This window comes from Periplaneta americana, chromosome 6, assembly GCF_040183065.1.
Source record: "Periplaneta americana isolate PAMFEO1 chromosome 6, P.americana_PAMFEO1_priV1, whole genome shotgun sequence".
Lineage (NCBI taxonomy): Eukaryota > Metazoa > Arthropoda > Insecta > Blattodea > Blattidae > Periplaneta > Periplaneta americana.
In genome coordinates, this window is record NC_091122.1 from 164,731,830 (window position 1) to 164,755,446 (window position 23,617).

The window sequence follows — 23,617 nt, forward strand, 5'->3', positions numbered from 1 at the left end:
ATCATCAGAGCCTACTAGATCGCGGCGTCATCTCGAACTTCTCTGCCTGTTAGGAGGGTGTGTTTTGTTGTTGGAAGGTGTTGAATTGTGGAGTCGAATAGTGTGTGTGTACTGAAATTGATCTGTGTGTTGAGGATTTGATCAGGGTGTGTTTTAGTGTGTTTGTATATTTCGTATTGTTCCAGTGTGTTGAGTTTTTGGTTCTTGGGTTGTGTGTGTAGGATTTCCATGTCCGTATTTATGTTATTGTATGTATGGTTAGTATTGGTTATGTGATCGGCGTATGTAGATGTATTGTGTCCTCTGGTTATAGCTTTAATGTGTTCTTTGTAGCGTGTTTGGAATGATCTGCCTGTCTGTCCTATGTAGAACTTGTCGCAACTATTACATTTGAGTTTGTATACACCTGTGTGGTCGTATTTATTTGTTTGTGTTTTTTGTGTGTTGAGATGTCTTTGTAGTGTGTTTTCTGTTCTGTATGTTATGTTGTATTTCTGTTTCCCGAGTAAGTCCACTAGTTCATCAATTAATTATATTCAAGTGTTAAAAGTGGTGTACGCAAGATTCAAAATGGAGTCCTTTTAAGAATTATATTTAGGTCTTATTTATCAGTTACAAGTTTTTTTGCATTAAGTTAAAGAACAACACTGCTAAAAACTCGAAATTAAAATCCTGTAAATGCATTTATTGAGAGAAAAACATATTAATACACATATATATTTAAGATATCTGAGAATTTAGTATCAGAATTAAGAAAATGAACCCATTGGATCAGTACATTTATTGTTATAAATGAAATATTACTGTAAACGGGTCTAGACAGTATTTACTTACTCTCCTTTGGTGGGGTGGTGCCTAACGATGTGTATGATGCGGCCAGGGGGGTAGAGGGGCTGGTGCAACGTGAGTGCAATGCTGGAATCAGACGGGTGGACAGCTACCTCACGCGCTACACCTTTCGCTTTCAGGTACTCGGTCATCTGGCTCTCCTCAGCTTTCAGTTCGGCAGCTGAAGTCGGCAGAGATGCACAGCCACAACACACAACACTGCATACTATTGTCTTCCACTGAAAACAAACATTGTCGTCATTAAATATTAATCAAAATTCGATGAAAGAGTAATGGAACGGAGAAAAATTCTCTCCGGAGCTGGGATTTGAATCCGGGTTTTCAGCTCTACGTGCTGACGCTTTATCCACTAAGCCACACCGGATTCCACCCCGGCGTCGGAAGAATCGTCTCAGTATTAAGTTCCAACTCTTGGATTCCCTCTAGTGGCCGCCCTCTGCACTACGTCATAGATATCTGTTGTTGTTGTTTTCTAATGCCAGGCGTTTGACAATAAAGTCATTTGACCTCTTGCACTCCAATATTTTTCAAAGATATTATCATGACCAGCCACTGAAGCACAGATTTTGAGGTGTTCCGAATCCATTTCTTGGTTTGAGTTGCACAATGGACAGTAAGGGGACTGATATATTCCAATTCTATGCAGGTGTTTGGCCAAACAATCATGGCCTGTTGCCAATCTAAATGCAGCTACAGACGATTTTCGTGGTAAATCGGGAATTAACTGTGGATTTTGATGCAGAGAGTTCCATTTTTTCCCATGGGATTGTGTTATCAAATTTTGTTTGTTGAAGTCTAAGTATGTAGATTTAATAAATCTTTTCACAGAGTAATACGTAGATTTAGTAACAGGTCTGTAAGTAGCAGTGCTGCCCTTCTTTGCTAAAGCATCCGCATTCTCGTTTCCTAGGATTCCACAATGGGATGGTATCCATTGGAATACAATTCTTTTATTGAGTGATATTAATTGAGAGAGCATTTTAGTTATTTCTGCTGTTTGAGATGAAGGTGTGTATTTAGAGACTATTGATAGAATAGCTGCTTTGGAGTCTGACAATATAACTGCATTTTTAAATTTACTGATGTGGCATAGAAGATTCCTGAGACTTTCACTTATTGCAATGATTTCTCCATCAAAACTTGTTGTTCCATACCCAAGAGATCTATAAAGTGAGAAGAGACAGCACGTAACATCTGCACCGGCACCTTGTTCTCTGGAGATCAAGGATCCGTCAGTGTATAAATGAAGCCAGTTTTGTGGAGGGTATCTAATATTAATTGTCTCTAAAGACAATTGTTTTAGTATTTCAGTGTTTACTTCTGATTTCAGTATTTCTTCTGTTAAATTTAGATTATATTCCATATTTAATAGAGTTAAAGGGTTTGGTTTAATTTGTAGGTTTTCTTTTAAATTCGGGATATTGATTTTCTGTTTTAATTCTTGAACAATGGATATGAAACTTTTTTGAGTTTTCAATCTACAGAGAAAACTGTATGAATGCCAATTGTTTCCTGGTAATCTAATAAGTTTTTCATATTGAATCAGTGCTTTTTCTTCTATTGTCATTTAAGACGGCGCTTATTCCGTCGGCCAACTAGTCACTCATTACGAGTGCACCTCAGCACATGTGTGGACTTCGGTCCTAGATTCATAGATATCTATGACGTAGTGCAGAGGGCGGCCACTAGAGGGAACTCAAGAGTTGGAACTTAATACTGAGACGATTCTTCCGACGTCGGGGTGGAATCCGGTGTGGCTTAGTGGATAAAGCGTCAGCACGTAGAGCTGAAAACCCGGGTTCAAATCCCGGCGCCAGAGAGAATTTTTCTCCGTTCCATTACTCTTTCATCGTATGATGACGCAGAATATCTGCATGGAAATATCATATGTACTTCGGTACATTAAAATAAAAATAATATATATTAATCAAAATTGTTAAGATATACAGGTCTCCCCAGTTTCATATGAAATTGACCTAAGAGAGACAAATGTAGCTATAGTATTCAGGAAGTAAACTCCTTATATCTGTTATTAGCAATCGAAGGAAAATAGTGAACAGCAGCCGGGGGTCATTCCGAAGAGAGTGAAGGAACTAAGAACCAAATCGAGGCTGTCCAAAAGTAAGGTGATGGAGGTAGGAGATAGAGCAGAGAGCAGTGATGAAGGAAGAGGGGAAACCAGGGGAGAAATCATTACTGGTATGACTTAAGGAAATGGTGTGGAGGTGAAATAAATCGAGAGAAAAGAAAATTAAGACCTAAAATAAAGTAGAAATGTGAAAAAGTTAGCAGTGAGGTCTAAAAGTGCAAATAGACGGAGATGTGAAGAGAGGGGGAAATGTGCCATTGAGGAGGGAAGTAAAGTTACTTACTTACTTACTTACAAATGGCTTTTAAGGAACCCGAAGGTTCATTGCTGCCCTCACATAAGCCCGCCAGCGGTCCCTATCCTGTGCAAGATTAATCCAGTCTCTATCATCATATCCCACCTCCCTCAAATCCATTTTAATATTATCCTCCCATCTACGTCTCGGCCTCCCTAAAGGTCTTTTTCCCTCCTGTCTCCCAACTAACACTCTATATGCATTTCTGGATTCGCCCATACGTGCTACATGCCCTGCCCATCTCAAACGTCTGGATTTAATGTTCCTAATTATGTCAGGTGAAGAATACAATGCATGCAGTTCTGTGTTGTGTAACTTTCTCCATTCTCCTGTAAATTCATCCCGCTTAGCCCCAAATATTTTCCTAAGCACCTTATTCTCAAACACCCTTAACCTATGTTCCTCTCTCAGAGTGAGAGTCCAAGTTTCACAACCATACAGAAGAACCGGTAATATAACTGTTTTATAAATTCTAACTTTCAGATTTTTGGACAGCAGACTGGATGATAAGAGCTTCTCAACCGAATAATAACACGCATTTCCCATATTTATTCTGCGTTTAATTTCCTCCTGACTGTCATTTATATTTGTTACTGTTGCTCCAAGATATTTGAATTTTTCCACCTCTTCGAAGGATAAATCTCCAATTTTTATATTTCCATTTTGTACAATATTCTGGTCACGAGACATAATCATATACTTTGTCTTTTCAGGATTTACTTCCAAACCGATAGCTTTACTTGCTTCCAGTAAAATTTCCGTGTTTTCCCTAATTGTTTGTGTATTTTCTCCTAACATATTCACGTCATCCGCATAGACAAAAAGCTGATGTAACCCGTTGAATTCCAAACCCTGCCTGTTATCCTGAACTTTCCTAATGGCATATTCTAGAGCGAAGTTAAAAAGTAAAGGTGACAGTGCATCTCCCTGCTTTAGCCCGCAGTGAATTGGAAAAGCATCAGATAGAAACTGACCTATACGGACTCTGCTGTATGTTTCACTGAGACACATTTTAATTAATCGAACTAGTTTCTTGAGAATACCAAATTCAATAAGAATATCATATAATACTTCCCTCTTAACCGAGTCATATGCCTTTTTTAAATCTATGAATAACTGATGCAGTGTACCCTTATACTCCCATTTTTTCTCCATTATCTGTCGAATACAAGTTAATGGAAAAAATCATGACGGACAAGAAAAGCCAGAGTGGAAGAAATGTAATAATAAATTAAAACAATTAATGACCTAATGACTTGTACAAGAGGCGTTGTAAAACGGGGAGACGGCACTGTATACTAATTGTGAAGTGTCACCTCATCAAAAAGATATTGTTTAATGGCAAATATATTCATTCACTCATATATCTGTTATTAATTATATTAATGGTTTAAGTCAGTGATTCTCAAAGTGGGTCCATGGATCCCTAGGGGTTCCCGAAGCTCATTCTGGAGGTCCGCGAATATTCTAGAAGGGACAATTTTTTCTCCCTTCAGAAGGATTATTACTTTTTTTAAGCGGCAATAATGTAGAAAGGTCTTTGCTGATACAACTTATAAATTCGTTCAATTGTTATTCACCTCTGATTGAAGTTCTGGCTGATATGTACATCTATTATCAGGCAGTACATCTCACTTGACAATATGTGTTAGAGGAAGAACAATTGAGGACAGTTTTTGCAAAACTTGCTAACTGAAAAAACTAAATTTTACAGGAGAGACAAAACATTATAGCAAGCAAGTTTTGTTGTATATCTCACTTATAGCAGAAAGCAAGTTTTGAAAAAACGATCACACTTTGACACACTACAATGAAGAGAAATAACCCAGTTTTACTAAGACGCTTTGAACATCATGTAGGGGTCTGCCTTATGTTAACGAATCCATCAAAATCTCAATTTTGAAAATTTTGCAGTTAGCAAGTTTTGCAAAAACGGTCCCCAATTGTTTGTATACATCTGAAGTCTGACTAGTGTAATGTGTAATATGTAGCTAGTTAGCGATATACGCAATGGAGGGGGAAAGGAACTGGCCACTCTATCCCATTATCTCCTGGCCTAGTTGCCTCATAAATGGTAAACACAATATAATATTTGTTACTCAGTCAAATGACAAATCAATGTAAAATAATGACTTATATTATATGGTCATTAAGTTTTATATACATGAGCTACAAATTGCAAACGTTTTCTCCCCTTCAGGCATCTTCAGGCACAATTATACAATATCTCAATATCAAACTATGTAGCTATTACATTGGTGGTAGATAAACTGTTTAAGATTAATGGTGTACAAAACATCTCCATAATTAAAATGTAATATTACAAGTCATAAATTAAAATAATGTTAGAAACCACGTAGTGTTGTAATTAAACTTCATAATATTCTGTGGAACTCTTGTACGTGGTTTTTAACATATTGTTTTATAGTGATCTATACAGTTGCCACATTCAAACGACGTGAGTACTTTTACTTAACCAATCCAATTCCGATTACACTTTTACGTTTGATAATTTCATATTTCTATTTCGTATTTATTTATATATTTCAGACATAATTCATCACTCATTGGACTCTACTGAACAAGAGTTCCACAGAATATTATGAAGTTTAATTACAACACTACGTGGTTTTTAACATTATTTTAATTTATGACTTGTAATATTACATTTTAATTATGGAGATGTTTTGTACACCATTAATCTTAAACAGTTTATCTACCACCAATGTAATAGCTACATAGTTTGATATTGAGATATTGTATAATTGTGCCTGAAGATGCCTGAATGGGCGAAAACGTTTGCAATTTGTAGCTCATGTATATACAACTTAATGACCATATAATATAAGTCATTATTTTACATTGATTTGTCATTTGACTGAGTAACAAATATTATATTGTGTTTATCTATATTAATTGACAATCTGAATATTTCCAACATGCTTTCTAACTCATAAATGGTGCCTTGTTGGTATCAATTGTTAGGTTCAGATCTGTCTTCAGATAGTTGACTAAACAACAACAAAACTGTACACTTCCTCTGGCAATATTTCGTAACGAATCACACACGAAGATCTGACTCTTACTTACCTTGGGGTCTTTACTTCTCTTAATGGTGTTAATGAGATCAGCCCTCAGTGACTCCAACTGGTGCAGCCCGATGCGAGGAACTACATCCTTCCCAACAACCACAGATGTTATGAAGGATTTCGTGTACTCCACAGCTGGCATGCTGCAATAAGTAATAGTAAAAGGTAAGGTTTGCAGAAGCCGACATAATAGAACAGGTTTTCCACTTTCACTACTCTTCTTAGTTACATTACTTCATAAGCGAAGTTTAAGTCGTACCTGGAACACATTTACCCTGAGCGTTCAGGTCATACATTGTCCAATATGACAAAAATGTAACAAGGTATTCATCGAATCTCTATAATTGAGTGAAACGTTTGTACTGTTCGTGATTGTTATTGTCAGCATGGTTGGAATTGTGAAGATATTTGGGATTTGAAATAAAAGTTTAATATATATATACATATATATTTGTTTTTTTAAATTTCTGTTCTCATATTCCCTGCACTTAAATTTAACAAGACATGAGGCCTAATCTCGAGACAACAATGCAATTGACAGTCGAAACAATTCACATATAAATATAATGTCAATGAGTTGTTTGAAATTGTAATTATAGCCTAAATAATATATCATTACCAGTGGCGTAGCAAGAAATTTTGAGCAGGGGAAGCTAACTCAAGTTGTCTTTCATGCAATATGAGAAAATGTATTACAAAAATACAGTCTTAAAATAAATAGTAGTCAATTTCAAGTCAGCAGTCAAAGATTGGTTGGAACATCGTAAGTAACATCAATAAGGCATGACCTCAAATGATACGTAGTAAAATATGATTTCACAGTTTACACATATCTCTTAACAAATAGACACGTATATGTATAACATTAGCTCACTTCCTGTCATACTTAGAGAAATCACAATATTAACGGTCAATAGATACAGTATTACTATCATTACGTAAGTATGCGTCTGTATTTTGAGTATGTCCTTCATTGACAGCAAGGGAGTCGGTCATTTGTTTTTTAAATCACACTTTTGTTCGTAAGTCAGTCTTGATAATACAGTTGTTCTAAAAAAATTCAAGTAAATTAATGTCAGGAACTGTTATTTCGCTCATTATTTATTATATCAGCCACAATGCACACTAACACTTCATCTGAACACAACTGACGAAAAGGGATAACTCGGAAACTACTTATTTTAAATGTTAAAGCTAGCTTCTTGCTAGCCTTGCGACTAGTGTAGTTTAGTTAGAAAGGGGTGGAAAATCTGCGGGGTGGATTACACAGAAGAAACCAGTCTGCTTGGAAGCTGGTGTGTGCAGGCTTCTTATTTACTGCTGCATCACAAATCATCCTGAGCTGCCGCATCACAATATTTAACGCGTAAATATAAATTCTATTAAAATTAATAAATAATTTTCTCCATAAACTGCAGGTTTATTATGAAATTATTATTAACTGGGGAAGCTAAGCTTTTTAGCTTACATTGACGCTACACCACTGATCTTTACAAAGAAATTGGATTCATTTGGAAATTAATATAACAGTTGAGTACTTTAGAATTAGATTATGTTAAATTAGATATTTATCTCTTCACACATACTCCCCACATTTATTAATCAACCCCATTTGTGTACGAATAATAGGATAATTTTTTATTAAATTAAAATTAAGTGTGATTTTTCGTTAAGCTCCTATACATCGAAAAATATTTCATGTATATGTTACCAGATCCATTTGCATAGGTCAGTATTCCATTTCACCAAATTTCTAGTTTCAGAAAATGCTGCAATGCAAATAATCCCTTAAAATATGAAACAAACGTGGATGAATCTGCCAACATAATAAGTATAAGCTGCGATGCACATAGGCCTAACTTCTTAGAATATGAAAGCAAATAAGAATGGATTGCAGATATATTATGTAGAGCCCGAACAAATATCCCATTGCTTACAATATGTGCGCGTTGCAAGTATAGCTTGTTTAGGATAAGTGGTGGAGGATGCAATCCAGGAAAATGGAACTGTAAGCAATGGGGACAGGGGTGTGTAAGTAGCTAAGTATATTACAGTGCAAGTATTAACTAGTGATGAGAAACAAATTTATAATATAGACTACAGTAAATAAATGTAGTTTACATTTTAATAATCATTACTTCTGTACATCTGAAAACAAAACAAATTACAACATATGAATATACCTAGTAAATAGAAATAGTTTGATCAATGTAAAATATACTAGAAATTCGTTTATTGTCATCTTTGTTCGCCAACGAAACAACTCCATAACCAGTACGCACAAACAATCTTTATTTTACTAAACATCTTCATATATGAAACATCTGATGAAATATAATTTAAGGGACTATTGGTGTAAGTATAACGTTGTTTGATATTTTATGCTCGACCATGCCGAAATGTAGTAATTATACACCTGGTAGCAGCCCTTTAATGGACCTCATTAAAGTACACCTATTCATTAAAGTTCAGGTTTTCCACCAATCAGAAAGCAATATGAAAGCGAAAGTATCGATTATTCTCGGATATGCAATCGAAAGACAACTAGTGAAACGTCACGGAGGCTGAAAATCCAATACTGTCGCAGAAGGTTATGTTCTGTTACTATAATAATTAGCGTTAATTGTAAATAATATTCAAATAAATTCAATTTGTCATCTCGTTTTTTAATATCTAAATCAATTTCCAGGTTATAATCAAGATTAATGTTCATTTTACTCTCTAGATTATATCAAGGTCAATGATATTTGTTCCTCGGAAAAAATCAATACTTGCACTGCGTCTGTGCACATCTCACAATTTACGAGATTGCACAAGGTCACTTCCGCTCCCAGTCAGATAAGAATAATATGAATACTTATGAATAATTTCAAGTTAGAAATATGGTCGAGCATAAAAAGTCGTATGAAACTTGCCTATAATGGTAATTAAGACGCTTGTATGAAAATTATGAAACTAGCTTGTGCTCGTTTCATAAACATACTCGCGTCTTAATTACTACCATTATAGGCTCGTTGCATAATGTACTATTAAATAGGCTACAGGAGAAAAGTTCACACTTTTTTTTTTTTACTTTTATAAGTTTAAATGTCAAAAAATCTACTTAGGCCATTGTTGCTTATAACCCCGCATATTATTTCATTGCTAAGTTCTTTATGTATAGTGGGCTAGTTACAAGAAATTTCTTTATGCACTCTCAACATTTTTGATGTGCTGTGAGGTTTGGCTTACCTTAAAGATCCTCCTGGAGGTGAATAAGCAAAGCACTCCAGCGTAGGGTAGTCCTGACGTAGCAGGATTGCAAGAATGGACGCTGTTCCAGCACCAAGTGAATGTCCCACCAGAACTAGCTCAAACTCGTGTGTGCTCCTTTCTTCGTTGTGGTTGAATGCTCTCGCCAGTATTGCTTCTTCTTCGAGTTTATCTCGAATATATTCAGCTGCCTGAACCATACCCTGAAATGTCAAACAACATTGTTAGTTTTTTGTTATGATACATTCAAGATAAAAATGGACCAAATGAATAAAGGTTTTAAGCAAAGTACAAGCAATTTGTAACTAATTCAACAGTTCCTAGCGTAAATACACGTCAAAAAAATGACTTTCATACTCCATCGGCAAGTCTATCGTGCTATCAAAAAGGAGTGCGCTATATGGCAGTAAAAATTTTTAATAGCCTCCCTATTGATATAAAAAATGAAACTCAAAACATAAGATTATTTAGGGCCAAATTAAAGAAGTACCTAATTTCTCACGCCTTCTATTCTGTAGGTGAATTCATGACATTCAATAACACTTCATAAAATTGATACTAAAACGTTGTGTTGTATTAGTAGACTATATTGTAAATTTCTTCTGTATATATTTCATCTAGACTGTGACTATAAATTAAGACTTTATAATAGTATTAAGTTTTTTGACTTGTTCAATATTCTAGCTGTGAAGCAATGTATGAATACAATGGAATGTTAATAAATACAATACAATACAAACCAAAAGGCAAATGCCGGGTAATATTTTAGCGAATCCTCGGACCTCACCTCATCTCACTACATCTCGCCAAAATATTGTAAAAAATTGCACAAAATTGTAAAAATTGTAGAAAATTACTAAATTGTAAAACTATAAAAATTTGTAAAAATTGTAATTGTAATATTGTAAAATTTTGACTTGTTCCACATTTTAAAGCTTCATTGCTCATATAAGATCTATGGAATAAAATGAATGAATGAATGAATGAATGAATGAATGAATGAATGAATGAATGAATGAATGAATGAATGAATACAATACAATTGAAATCAGACTTTAACAGAAGGAATTACAGGTATAGTTAGGGCCGGAAATGATGGAAAACCTGAAAGTAAAATAGCCTATTTAATATCACTAATTCAGTAGAAAAGTTTTGAATAGATTTTTAAAAAGAAAGGAAAAAATAAATATCTTGAGAGGAAATGCGGGGGGGGGGGGGGAGGCAGTGAGCAGCTGTAGAAATTGGAAAGAAATTAAAATAAATGAGAAAGTACATTAGAGAAAGAGGGTTTGTTTAAAGACGACTCACAACATGAAAACTACCAGTATGGTACTTGTCATCTTGCTATGCTATGTTTTCAATCATTTAAGTTCTTAGTTAAACTTTGATTCAGCATAGAATTGGAATATATCAGTCCCCTAACTGTCCATTGTGTAACTCAAACCAAGAAATGGATTTGGAACACCTCAAAATCTGTGCTTCAGTGGCTGACCATGATAATATCTTTGAAAAATATTGGAGTGCAAGAGGTCAAATGACTTTATTGTCAAACGCCTGGCATTAGCAAACAACAACAGCAACAGCAACAGCAACAGCAACAACTTTGATTCAGCTACATACAACAAACAAGAGCAAAATAAGAGTAGTTAATTCCAACGAGCACAGAATGCATAGAGTAGTTATGAACAGCTTGGAGGTGATGCCGCTTTTGTAGACCGTCGCCATTATGATGCTACCAAAACATTGGGCTCCCGGTTAGCACATGGGCAGTTGATTGTGATGTTGCATCGTTGTTTTAATTAATAAATGAAGTAATTTCAATATGCTTACATGTACTGCGTATGGTTGCACAAACAGGTTTTAAAAAAAATCCTGGAATAACTTTTCACAGGTAAATATGCATGTGTGAAATGTACTTATTACCGGTAGATAATGAATGATTTAGCCTAGGTTAGTCGGTTAGATTCGTATTGTTCACGTATTTGTTGATTAAGAGAAAGGATTAGTGTATTCATATTATTGTAATTAATTTTTATAATCACTAAATCAGACACGCTTTGTAAACTTAGCATTTACGAGCGAAGCTAACCTAACAACCCAAGTTGGAAGTTTGTCGTGTGCTATAGAAAATGGGTGTACCGAGGTTTCTCTTCAACCGAATGCACGTATTCGTTTGATGAAAAAGAAATAGTGTATTAATATTATTGTAATTAATTTTTATAATCACGAAATCAGACTTTTGTTCGCCGTTATAATCTAATTATATACTATAAACGAAGAGCCTATCAAATATTATATGGTTAAGAGCATTCCACTTTTTCTCTAAACAAAATCGGGACATCTATACGAAATACTGGCAAAAGGAAGAGAATGATAATTTGCGTTAAGAAACAAGTTGCATTATTAAATCGAAACAAATGGATCAACCTATAAAAGTAATTATTATAGGGTACATTTTTATTGGACTAGTAGCAAAATAAGGTCAAACTGTTATCTTCCTTTTTTATCATCATTGTTTGTTTAGCCTTCCAGATTACCTATTAAATACCATACTGCAATTTGAAGAGCTGTCAATTTAAATAACCTGTATATATGTGATTTATCGATGACCGTTTTGTAATTTTTGCTAAAAATACGTGCCTAGCGATTCTGTATTACGAAAAAAACAGAAAGCATTAGTCCTCCAGGCAATTAGGAACATATGGAATTCTTATTATCATAAGATCTTCTATAACGTAATAGCTATTTTGCAATGTTTTGGTAGCAACAAGATGGCGTCAGGTCCATCAAACCGGCTTCACTCCGTCCAATGGTATTAAGATGCTAGTGTCTACTCTATTGTATTCTGTGCTCGTTGGTTAATTCATTGAAAATAACCTCAAAATTGTAGTACACCACTCTAAAAACAAGATGTGAGACTGTGAAAGCTATAAACCCACCACAAATACCTTCGTTTATCATGCATAGCCCTATGATTTCCTCAGGCATTTTCACACAAAATCACTACATAACCCAGTAGTATCATTATGTTGCACTATGTCGGAAAGCATTTTTTTCTTCTGTTCAGGGTAAATCTATTTGTGTATCTACCTACCAAAAAAGCGTATAGGCCTATGCAAGGTATACCAAAAGCCTGAACAAACCAAACCTAATCTGTCACTAATCCTCGTACTTACAAAAACTCGCTTATTTATTTTTCCAGATATATGAATGTTTGGAAAAATTTATAGGCTACCATCTCTCAATTTAATTTCATCACACCAAAATCGGAACAATAATTTTAGAAAATTCTACATTTCATTTAACTCTTTGCAAACTGTAACTTATTAGGTACGAAAAGAAGCGAAAAGCCTACTCCAAATGCCCCCTCCAAACATCTTCCTACCTTAAACTAATTATTCCTCGGAGAAAAATGAGTTTAATTAGTACAAAAAATATATTTATGTTAAAATGAACGAAGGATATTGTTTCATAACCTCAACCAAAAACTTTACAGATAAAAGGAATAAAATAAACATGGGAAGTAAAACAAAAAGTAAAAACATTTAAGTTCACTTGTTTATTTCTAACCTTATGTCCTAACCAATCTTCTCTTGGTGGGTTTAAAGGCAGTGGCTCCCCTTCTGCATTCAAGTCTGTTATCACATCCTGAAAATATAAACATTAATATTACTAAGTCATTTCAAGGATCACCTTATTCTGAAATTTTTCAGGAAACATTCATATCTTTACCTTTACTTAAGACTTTCATATATCCCAGTTTTACTTGTAGATTAAATACGGTACAGAATTATGTTACGGAAATAGGATGATTTAAAATATGTGGTTATGATACTAAGTAGGTCTATGTCTATAATCCTATTCACTTTAGAATTAGTGCTGGTTGGCCTAGGCCTATAAATAATTTTACAAAATACAGTGACATCAAAAACTTTTTCTTACATTTTTATTGTACCTCGTTTTTTTTTTTCTTTTACTATACCAAGCAGGCTTTGCTTTTAGTTGCCATGGTAATATTTTACATTGGATAGGTATAATCAGGACACGGTTAAAAATGCAAGGAAAAAGTTTTTGATATCACTTTATAAAACTTAAACAAGTAAACTCTTCAAATGTTCTATACGGTACCAGTACCATACTTAATGTTCCCTTTAAAATACAGAGCCTACTAAAAGACAAGTCATGATTAGGCAATGGTGGAGCAATGGCAGAATGAAGATCATACTGAAAATTTAAGAATTCTGATAAAACTTCTCCTACAGGTTACCAGTACTTTCTCAGCACAAATTACATGATCTGCCATCTGCCATGGATGAATCCCACTCTCTTTAAGAAACCTATTTTCAATTTTATATTTAATAGCTACAGTGGATTGGTATTTTGTGGTTTTGTTCTCAATCTTTAGCTCTCTCTCGCTCTTTTAATTAAATTCTTGATTATACATCTTAATTACACAACTTTTAACACTGTATCACTCCGGAATATGCATGATAAAAACTTTCTTGTGTTAAATTTTAACGTAAATTCTTGTTTACTGAAACTAATATTCATTCAAATAGATTTACAAAAGGATTATCTGGTTTAACATTTTTAAGAATGCAAGAATTGCAATGCTTTATTTTTATCAGTAATATAAAGTACTTTTTTTGTGACAAGCTACAACTTTTTCTAAATTTTTTTGCCTTTCTAACACTTTAACATGACGTGCCTCTCTGATCATGTGGTTAGCACAAAGCAGAGTCACGTAGAACATGACAGAACAAAGTAACACAAGATGTGGGGCAAACACCCAGTCCCGTGAAATGGAGATAAATATCTGCCCAAGCCAGGAATCGAATGATGGACCACTTGGCTGGGAGTGCACATGCTATCCACTGAGCCATAGAGGCCCCACTAGCATCACAAAGTTGATCAAACACTGCTGTCTCTTGGGTTGATTTCTAGTTTATATGTATTTAGAGATCATTATGGATTCTGATTTGTTTTGGAGAAGAAAATTAACAGTTTAAATCAAAGTTGACTAATTACAATAACAGTACTGGTACTACACTATCGTACTGTTTGGTACATCAACACTGTCAATACTTTAGTTTTAGTTAAAATTGTTTTAAGTATATTTATATGAAATGCATTCCCACAGTGAGTTTATTTTACCTGTTATAAACATTAAATGAAATGATCAGCTAAACAGATCTTCAACTGATGTAAAAAAAAACAGTTTTGCACATATTTAAATTACAATGAATGCTGCAAAGCTTTTTATAAAACAGTACTCTCTAATAAGGAAGGGATGAGAGTTGCATACTCAATTGGAAAGTATTAACTCGTAGTTAGATTCGTGTTGAGTATATTTCCATCAAAGGAAAAATATTAATGTAACTTAATAGTTTCAATATAAAAAATCACAAGTAACATAAGAATATGTTCCAATATGGAAATTAGAAGATAACAACAGTAAGTCAGTTATTTACCTGCTTATTCATTGTGGTGTCAAAAGTTCAATGTCAATACATTTGTTTCTATTTCTCCTTCCTGAAATCTGGCAACCCTAATATAACCGAACATTTAACAACCCAGACATACAGTACAGTTTCAAACGCATGGTTTAAGGGGTTAGGTACAGCCTACAGCAGTAAAATTTTGGAAAAATTCAACATTTTTTTCATCCATTACTGTATCTTGTACAATAATGAAAATTAGTACGTGTAAAACACTGTCCTTCTTCTATATGAAAAAAATATTTTTACGATTTAAAAAAAAAATTATTTACTTTTTTTTTTTTCTTTTCTTTCAAAATTCAGTTCACTGTGCAGTGATAAAGCGTTTCCCACATAACTAAAAACTATCTAACATTCTTTGATGAAATTTTTTGTGTGTATTTATGCATATCATATCTACAATATGATGCAAGATCACTCCTCTACTTTTGATAGCTTGTCTGATAAAAAATAAATTCATTAACAAAAATGGTCAAATATCAGTATTTTCTTATAAAACAAAATAAAAAAAAATATTATTTATTAAGGAATGTAGTTGAAAGAGCATGATATTGTAAACATGAGTTTCAACAATAAAATAAAAGAGAGAGAACATAAAAAAGTTAACAAGTTTATGAATTATGAGGGAAACGCTTCATCGTATAAATCATTTTTTTAAATCGTAAAAATTTTTTTTTTTTCATATAGCAGAAGGACAGTGTTTTACACCTACTAATTTTCATTATTGTATGGAGGAAAAAAATGTCGAATATTTCAAAAAAATTTACTGCTATAAGCTGTACCTAACCCCTTAATAGTGATTTAAATTTTTGTGTGAAATTAAAATATTAAAAAATTGTAATAAAAAAATAAAATGTTGGTTATGATGTCTGTTTCGACATAGAAATACATATGGAGACGTTTCAGACACGTGAAAACACTGAAAACATCAATGTAAACTACATCATAATCTTAACACTTATAGAAAATTAGAAGGACTTTTATCAAACCTTCATAGAAAGTGTGCCCCGAATGCTGATAACAATTTTTCGACGAGTGTAATCAACAGCCACAAAGAATGGCGTCTCCCCAACATCCACATGGTATGTTGCGTAGATAACTTCCACTTCTCCAATTTCTACCATCCGGCGCAGAGCTGCATAATTGCAGTGACAACAGTTGTCCGACACTATAGTTGCACTGTCCTGACCACCGATGCAGGGAAAACACATGCACCTGTTAACAGCCACACATGATTGCTGTGAGCACAAAGTAACGCCAAGAAAATAAGACATTTCGAAAATATGAATTAAGAAAATAAGTGTAGCAATAAGACAAATGAATAACTTAGAGTATGAAAACAATAAAACATTAATAAAATTATAATTTACAAATGTATAGTGAAAAGTACTAGGGCATATGGGTCGCAAAGTTGGGACAATAAACTTTTGTGTATAATTTGTTGATTGAAGGAAATAAACAAAGTTAGAAATATGGATGTAAGTAAAGAGATTCGAATTGATACTGGAATAACTGAAATGAAAGGATTGAAAATAAGTAATTGATTAATTAGCGGACTTACTCGTGTTAATTATGCAAGTCTGTGCGGCTTACAGCTGTTTCGGTGCTTCATCACACCATCCTCAGAGCCCCCACCGAAGCACCGAAACAGCTGTAAGCAGCACAGACTTACATAATTAATACGAATAAGTCCGCTAATTAATCAATTACTTATATTCAAGTGTTAAAAGTAGTGTACGCAAGATTCAAAATGAAAGGATTGAATTGGCATATGTAAATGGGAATGGATTTCACTAGTAGAATAAAAAAGGGAAAACCTAGATATTTCTGAAGGTAGCATGGGAAAAAGATATTAATCATTGAAGAATAACAGAAGAAAATGATCAGGACAGAAGAAAGATGGATAGTAGGGTAAAAGAATGTGGGAGACGCATGTAATAATATTGATCACTAATATTGCTGCTGTCCACACTTCACAGGAACGGGTGCCATTCTGCTGGTTAGAGCAAAGACCGTTACTCTAGAAATCAGAAGCATACGCAAGGGAGGGGGTTTACCCCTCCCCTTGAACTTAAAAAAAATGACATATTTAGATTTGAGTATTTTCTTTTTGTATTCATAATCGTTTATTGTAAGATTTCATAACAAGCTGCTTTTTATAGTGATGGGTAAGTAATTAAGTATTCATAATCGTTTACCTATTATACAGAAATAACAGTTGACTAAATATATATTATATGATTATTGTGTAAGTGTAATAATGACACAAACATTTTTTATTATACAAAATTAAACAGAAGTTAAAATTTGTTAAAAACTGGATGGCTATAACAAATTATGTTTCGAAGATTTTATAAGGATACCGGTATTCATGAATATTACATTAGTTACAATTGGCTTTTAGAGAACACTGAGGTTCTTACATAAGGTCACCCTCACATAAGGTAATCATCTATCCCTATCCTGAGCAAGATTAATCCAGTCCCTATCATCATATCCCACTTCCCTCAAATCCATTTTAATATTATCCTTCCATCTACGTCTCGGCCTCCCCAAAGGTCTTTTTCCCTTCAGCCTTCCAACTAATACTCTATATGCATTTTTCAATTCATCCATACGTGCTACATGCCCTGTCCATCTCAAACGTCTGGATTTCATGTTCCTAATTATGTTAGGTGAAGAATACAATGCGTGCAGTTCTGCATTGTGTAACTATCTCCATTATATTGTAACGTCATCCATATAAGCCCCACATATTTTCCTAAGCACCTTATTCTCAAACATCCTTAGCCTCTGATCCTCTCTCAAAGTGAGAATCAAAGTTTCACAACCATACAGAACAACCGGTAATATAACTGTTTTATAAATTCTAATTTTCAGTTTTTTAAACCAGACTATATGACAAAAGCTTTTCAACTGAGTAATAGCAAGCATTTCCCATATTTATTCTGCGTTTAATTTCCTCCTGAGTGTCACCTTTCTTAAATATCTGCATGCCCTAATATAAATGTCTAATGTTTTTATTCTTACTATTTGTTTCTACCTCATTCAGTTTTTCCTTCAAGTAATCTCTCTTTTTGTTCCTAAATGTACGACTTTCATCCTGTCTTTCATTGAAATAATTATCTCTATTCGCCTGGACTGGATCCTGCAAGAATTTCAATTTTACCTGCATTCTTCTTTCTACTACCGTACTATGGAACAATCTTCATCAAAACACAGTTTCTTTTTCTTAGTTTCATAATAACCTATGCTCTGCTCGGCTGCAATTTATAATATAATATTGTTGTTGTTTTCTAATGCCAGACGTTTGACAATAAAGTCATTTGACCTCTTGCACTCCAATATTTTTCAAATATATTATCATGGCCAGCCACTGAAGCACAGATTTTGTGGTGTTCCGAATCCATTTCTTGGTTTGAGTTGCACAATGGGCAATATACCGTAAAATAATAATAATAATAATAATATTAATAATAATAATAATAATAATAATAATAATAATAACAATAATAACAATAACAACAACAATAATAATAATAATAATAATAATAATAATAATAATAATAATAATAGTAGTAATAATAATGATTGTCTGTAGATTTACATACATACTCTCTCTTTTGGACCACCGGTATGAAGAAAGAATTAAATGGGTGCAACTTGCTTGATTCAAGTGATACTGATGATAGAGTTCTATAAAATTTTAAAACTGCACTAACTCTTGATATACTAATCATCTTTTGCTATTACGATGACATACGTAAACTGAAAATTATGAAAGAATTAAGTTCAGAATTTATTGAAGAAGAAGAGAACAAACTGAGAGCAGAGTTGCTGGGTTTCAATCTATCAAGTTCATTTCTGAAGTCGCAATCTTTTCCATGTGGTATTGTTGGTATAGGCTACATTACCTGAGTCGGGTGCACAACTGACAAACTCCGGTGCCACTATGCGTCATGAGGAACATGGGCCAGCCATACGCTCCCAGAGCAAAGTGCATGTAGTGGATCACAGATTGGAAGTGTTCGAAGTGCTCTGGATCATTCAGAGCCAGGAACTGGGTCTGTGACGTCACCGCCACCCCCGACAGGTACTCGTATGTGTCATTTTTACGCTGAAACAAACCAAACATAAGTATGATCCAGTTGAGTTAATGTGTTCCAGCAAGAATTAATATTAGCCTAACCCTAGAACTTATACCTTTACAGGGATAATTGTTGTATTAGATATGTCACATTACGTACTTTATTCAATAGCTCAGAGAACACTTGTAAAACATGTGAATATAATACCAGAAAGAATGTAAATACATTATATATGTAATATAAGGGCATACCGGATTTTTTTGAAAGTAGACCCATTAATATTCGGAGCCAAACTTCACAACAGAACTCAGATTATGAAAAAGCTAATTGAGGGGTGCTCTGCAATAACAAGGTATATGTAAGAAGTGGGTGTTTGGCAGTAGGTAAAAGTAACATTGTTTTCTTTAACAAAAAATGCCTTTGCAAATCTGAGATTTTGAATTAGTATTTTTGATAGTTTATATGTATAAGTTTCATGTATTATTCGTCAAAATCTCGTTACTGAATTTATTTTGATACATTAACTGTGGCGACTATACCGAGGTATGTGTACATATATCTAATTCACCACCAAGGCATTGCTATTAGATGAAAAGAAATTTGGTTTCTAGTGTACTGACACTTGAACATATTTTTTCATTCAACTAAGGGCATCTCATCAGTTACTGATGTCAGACGAATTATAAGGCCTTTAATGTTAACAGTTGAGTTTACCATTAAGGTCGTTCAGCCACAAATGTAGATACATTTTTAACTCACCTGTTTAACTATGGCTTCTCTTTCAATTTTCTGAAATTTTCGCAGCAGGACCAAGCCTGCTACTACATCTGATGGGACTACATCCAAATCCCTGAAGAAATCAGACAGGAGCCTTGCAATATCTGTGAATGAGTTCTGAAACAAAATAAAATGACAAGTTTAAGTACCTGTATCAAATACATACATTTGAACAATGAATAAACACAAGAGAAAGAACAAAGAAAAGGTCAAATAGGGTAAATAATATAATGTGGTAAGATGGAGGGGAAATATAATATACAGGGACATCACTTTATTTTTACCAACATTTTTAATATTAACCTGGCTATACTCGGAAACACTGTTGCCTCCTTCCATTACAGGAGTTTGATGTTACTAGTGCAATATGTAAACAAATCATTTTACTAAGTATAGGAGGAGAGAAAAGTAGTGTGTCCATTTATGTTGTAGGGAAATACGATATTACGATTTTCAGTTTGATCATCACTTTTATGGAATTTATCAAAATACAGTAGAGTAGTAACATTTTTTTTCAAAAACTCAACTTTTCAGGCGGCTATGTTCATTATGTAATGTCTACTTTATTTAGCATATTAATTATTGATGTTAACATACAATATAGAGAGTGCATTTAAATTGAGGAGTCATAAGTAAAGGGCTGTAAGTGCACTTAAGTTACTTTTGAGAAAATGGGGTTTAAATATTTAAGCTTTCGTAAAATTGGTGAAATTTTTATTTAAATTTTAATGTGTGATGAGATTAAAATATCCCTTTGCCACTAAAATTTTAGATACTTTAGCTTACACTGGATGCACTTAACTCATGTTATTACAAATGTCACTAGCATTCCTTTGCTTCTAGCCACCTCAATTCAAAATAAGCTAATCTGAATTTTTAAACAAGTTGCTGAAAATGGTTGTCGTTCATTACAATGCAGGCTTCAATTCTTTACGCATATTATTAAAAACATTTTGAAGCATATTCTCTGAAATTGAATTTATCATTTCTCGAATATAATTTTTTAGTACTATATTATTAATATAGGTTCTTTCTTCTATAGAAAACGCAACCATATTTCTGAAACACACTATACACTGCAGTGTTTACTTCACTGCTTGAAGACTTTGAATGCAACAGCGGCCGTAAGTTTGTGTGTCTGACGGGAGCAAGGACATTAGTGAAGGGGTGGGAGTGAAGTACATTCAGAAATGCAGGTACAACAAAAATGCAAGTAAAAATAAAATGATGTCCCTGTACATAATTAATGTTGTGGGATTTAATCGATTAATTTAAGTTGTAAGATTAATCGATCAAACATATTTAATCGAATAAGATTCGATTAAAATTATTCGGTTTTAGTTCATATTAATTATTAAAATTCCGACAATATTCCTCTCTCGGAAATTGCTTACTTAAAAGCACAATAGTACTTTTATTTTCTAACTACAAAGCAGGTAGCATAGGGAAAATCTTTGAACAAACACTTCAGAAAGAGATGGAAATATGAGGACAGTGTCCTAGTCTACCTCGATAGATTAATCGATTAAATTCAAATAGTTAATCGATTTAATATTTTGATCGATCAACATGAATAGTACAGTGAAATCTCAGTACAACGTAATCAGAAAATAATAATATTTATACTGTATTTTGAAAAGTAAGTTATAACGAAAAGAGGAAGTTTTATCTAAACAAAGTTGTTCTGATTCTACATTAGATAATGTATAGTTATTCCACAACATATCTTATGTAAAGATTCAACAAACCAAAGAAATCCTCTAAGCCTATACAAAAGTATAAATAATATAGGTACAGATTGCTCAGTTTTAAAATTACAACACAAAGAAATTACTTAGGTTAAAAAAAGATGTTAATATCTACAATAATTATCACATGATACACAGTAATAGTACAATCAATAGAATTTGAAGAAGTTCTTAACTTTAATTTGGTTTGTTTTTCTAATACTTATTTTGTACAAACTGTTGAAGTGGTTCACTTAAGACTTGAAAATCAATAATACATTTGAAGTCTGACTGGTGTAATATGCAGCTATAGTCGACGATATGGAGGAGGAAAGGAACTGGCCACCCTACCCCATTATCCCTGACTTAGTTGCCTCATGAATGTTGCCTTATTGGTGTCACGAAATTAAAACATGATGACTAAACAACAATCCTTTTTTAATTGTCTCATAATACTGAATGTAGTATACATCATTTAATGACACTCATTTTCGTGGTTTTCTTTCATATCTAGAGCTACTCACTCTGTTCCTGTCAGAATTTCTCATACAGCAAAACAAGAGCCGGCATCTATGGTCCCAACTGTCTTGATATGCACGAATTACTTTCCTGAAACACATGAAAGATAAAATTTCAGAAAGAGACTTGAGAAGTCTGAAATGACACCAGATTTTATAAAGAAATAGAGAAATCTAAATATCTTCTATCTTTTCCAAGACAAATTGGCTACATTAGTTTTTGCTGCCTATTGTAAATAAAAGTACATATACTTTTATTGAAATTAAAATTTCTTTATAAGTAAAATCATGTGTGTGTCATTTGTTCGTACCTACGTCATATTAAAGAGTAGGTACAGTTTTGAGTACTGAAAAATTAACTGCATGAAATACTTTTTTCTCTTAGTGTAAGTACATAGACAATACATAGTTGCAAATTAATACACAGAAAACCCTACCTTTCTTCAATATATTGAATTAATTTTCAATTTTCTAACTTGAATTTAAATACATAATTTAATTATTTATCAATTACCGGCTACCGGTACTACCTTTACCAGAATTCAGATTTTCCCTCTCATCTTGACCAATTTCCAACATTACCATGTTCTGTTATTTTCATTTTAAAGCTAAAATATAGCTCTACAAGACTGACCACAACGGGTTTTATAAGTAAATACTGTAAATAATATTTTAAATTTATGTAACACTTTTGAAGGTACCGGGATTTCAGTTTAAAATGATGATGATGATGATGATGATGATGATTATTATTATTATTATTATTATTATTATTATTAATTTTTTTAGACACTGTATGTAACAGAGGAGCTTGATTCTGGTCATTTTTGTAGATAATATGTATATAGCCTATAGGCTACGGTATGTCAACATGCTAAAAAAATGTCATAAAATTCTTTTCATTAGCCTAGTTTAAAAATTATCTTGCATATGGATTTTCAAAACGTAGTTAGCTGGAAAAAGATCGTTAAAGATGTAAAATGAAATGTAGTACCATGTGCAGTATCTTGCATTAAAATTAATAATTTTATAACTAATACAGATATTGAAATAATTGTTTCACCAAAATAAACTTGAATAATTTATGCATATTTTTAACATTATTTTGAAAAATAGACTTTTTTTTAAGGTCTTAAGCTGTATCTACCACCCTAAGAAATAAAAAAAATTAAGAGTTAGTGAGGACTATAATAATTGCAAATTTAGGACTTAATCATACAAATTTACGTTACTTTTAAAATAATTACCATAGAAATTACTTCGTCTACATTTTGTTTTTCCTCTTCTCACCTTCTTTCTTTGTTGAATGGTGTATTTTAAAATAGTGCAACTAATTTATAGTCACTTTCATATATTGCTGCTATTTTTTATATACTAAGTTTTGATTCTTATGGTAGATAGGGTAGAAGTGATATAACTCTGCAGATTGAAGGGG

General features: G+C 33.2%; 1 protein-coding gene across 2 annotated transcripts in view; it reads right to left on the reverse strand.

Annotated features, from left to right (window-relative positions):
• The window catches only part of inaE (inactivation no afterpotential E), an 81,751-nt gene that overhangs the window by 36,531 nt on the left and 21,603 nt on the right, over nucleotides 1-23,617 (reverse strand). For both annotated transcript variants that reach the window (XM_069829479.1, XM_069829478.1), the window contains exons 4-11: nucleotides 22,189-22,273; nucleotides 19,920-20,054; nucleotides 18,987-19,189; nucleotides 16,062-16,287; nucleotides 13,145-13,222; nucleotides 9,554-9,777; nucleotides 6,324-6,465; nucleotides 835-1,067 (exon numbers count right to left, since the gene is read on the reverse strand). In XM_069829479.1, the coding sequence (XP_069685580.1) occupies nucleotides 835-1,067; nucleotides 6,324-6,465; nucleotides 9,554-9,777; nucleotides 13,145-13,222; nucleotides 16,062-16,287; nucleotides 18,987-19,189; nucleotides 19,920-20,054; nucleotides 22,189-22,273 (1,326 nt within the window). The remainder of the gene's footprint in view (nucleotides 1-834; nucleotides 1,068-6,323; nucleotides 6,466-9,553; nucleotides 9,778-13,144; nucleotides 13,223-16,061; nucleotides 16,288-18,986; nucleotides 19,190-19,919; nucleotides 20,055-22,188; nucleotides 22,274-23,617) is intronic.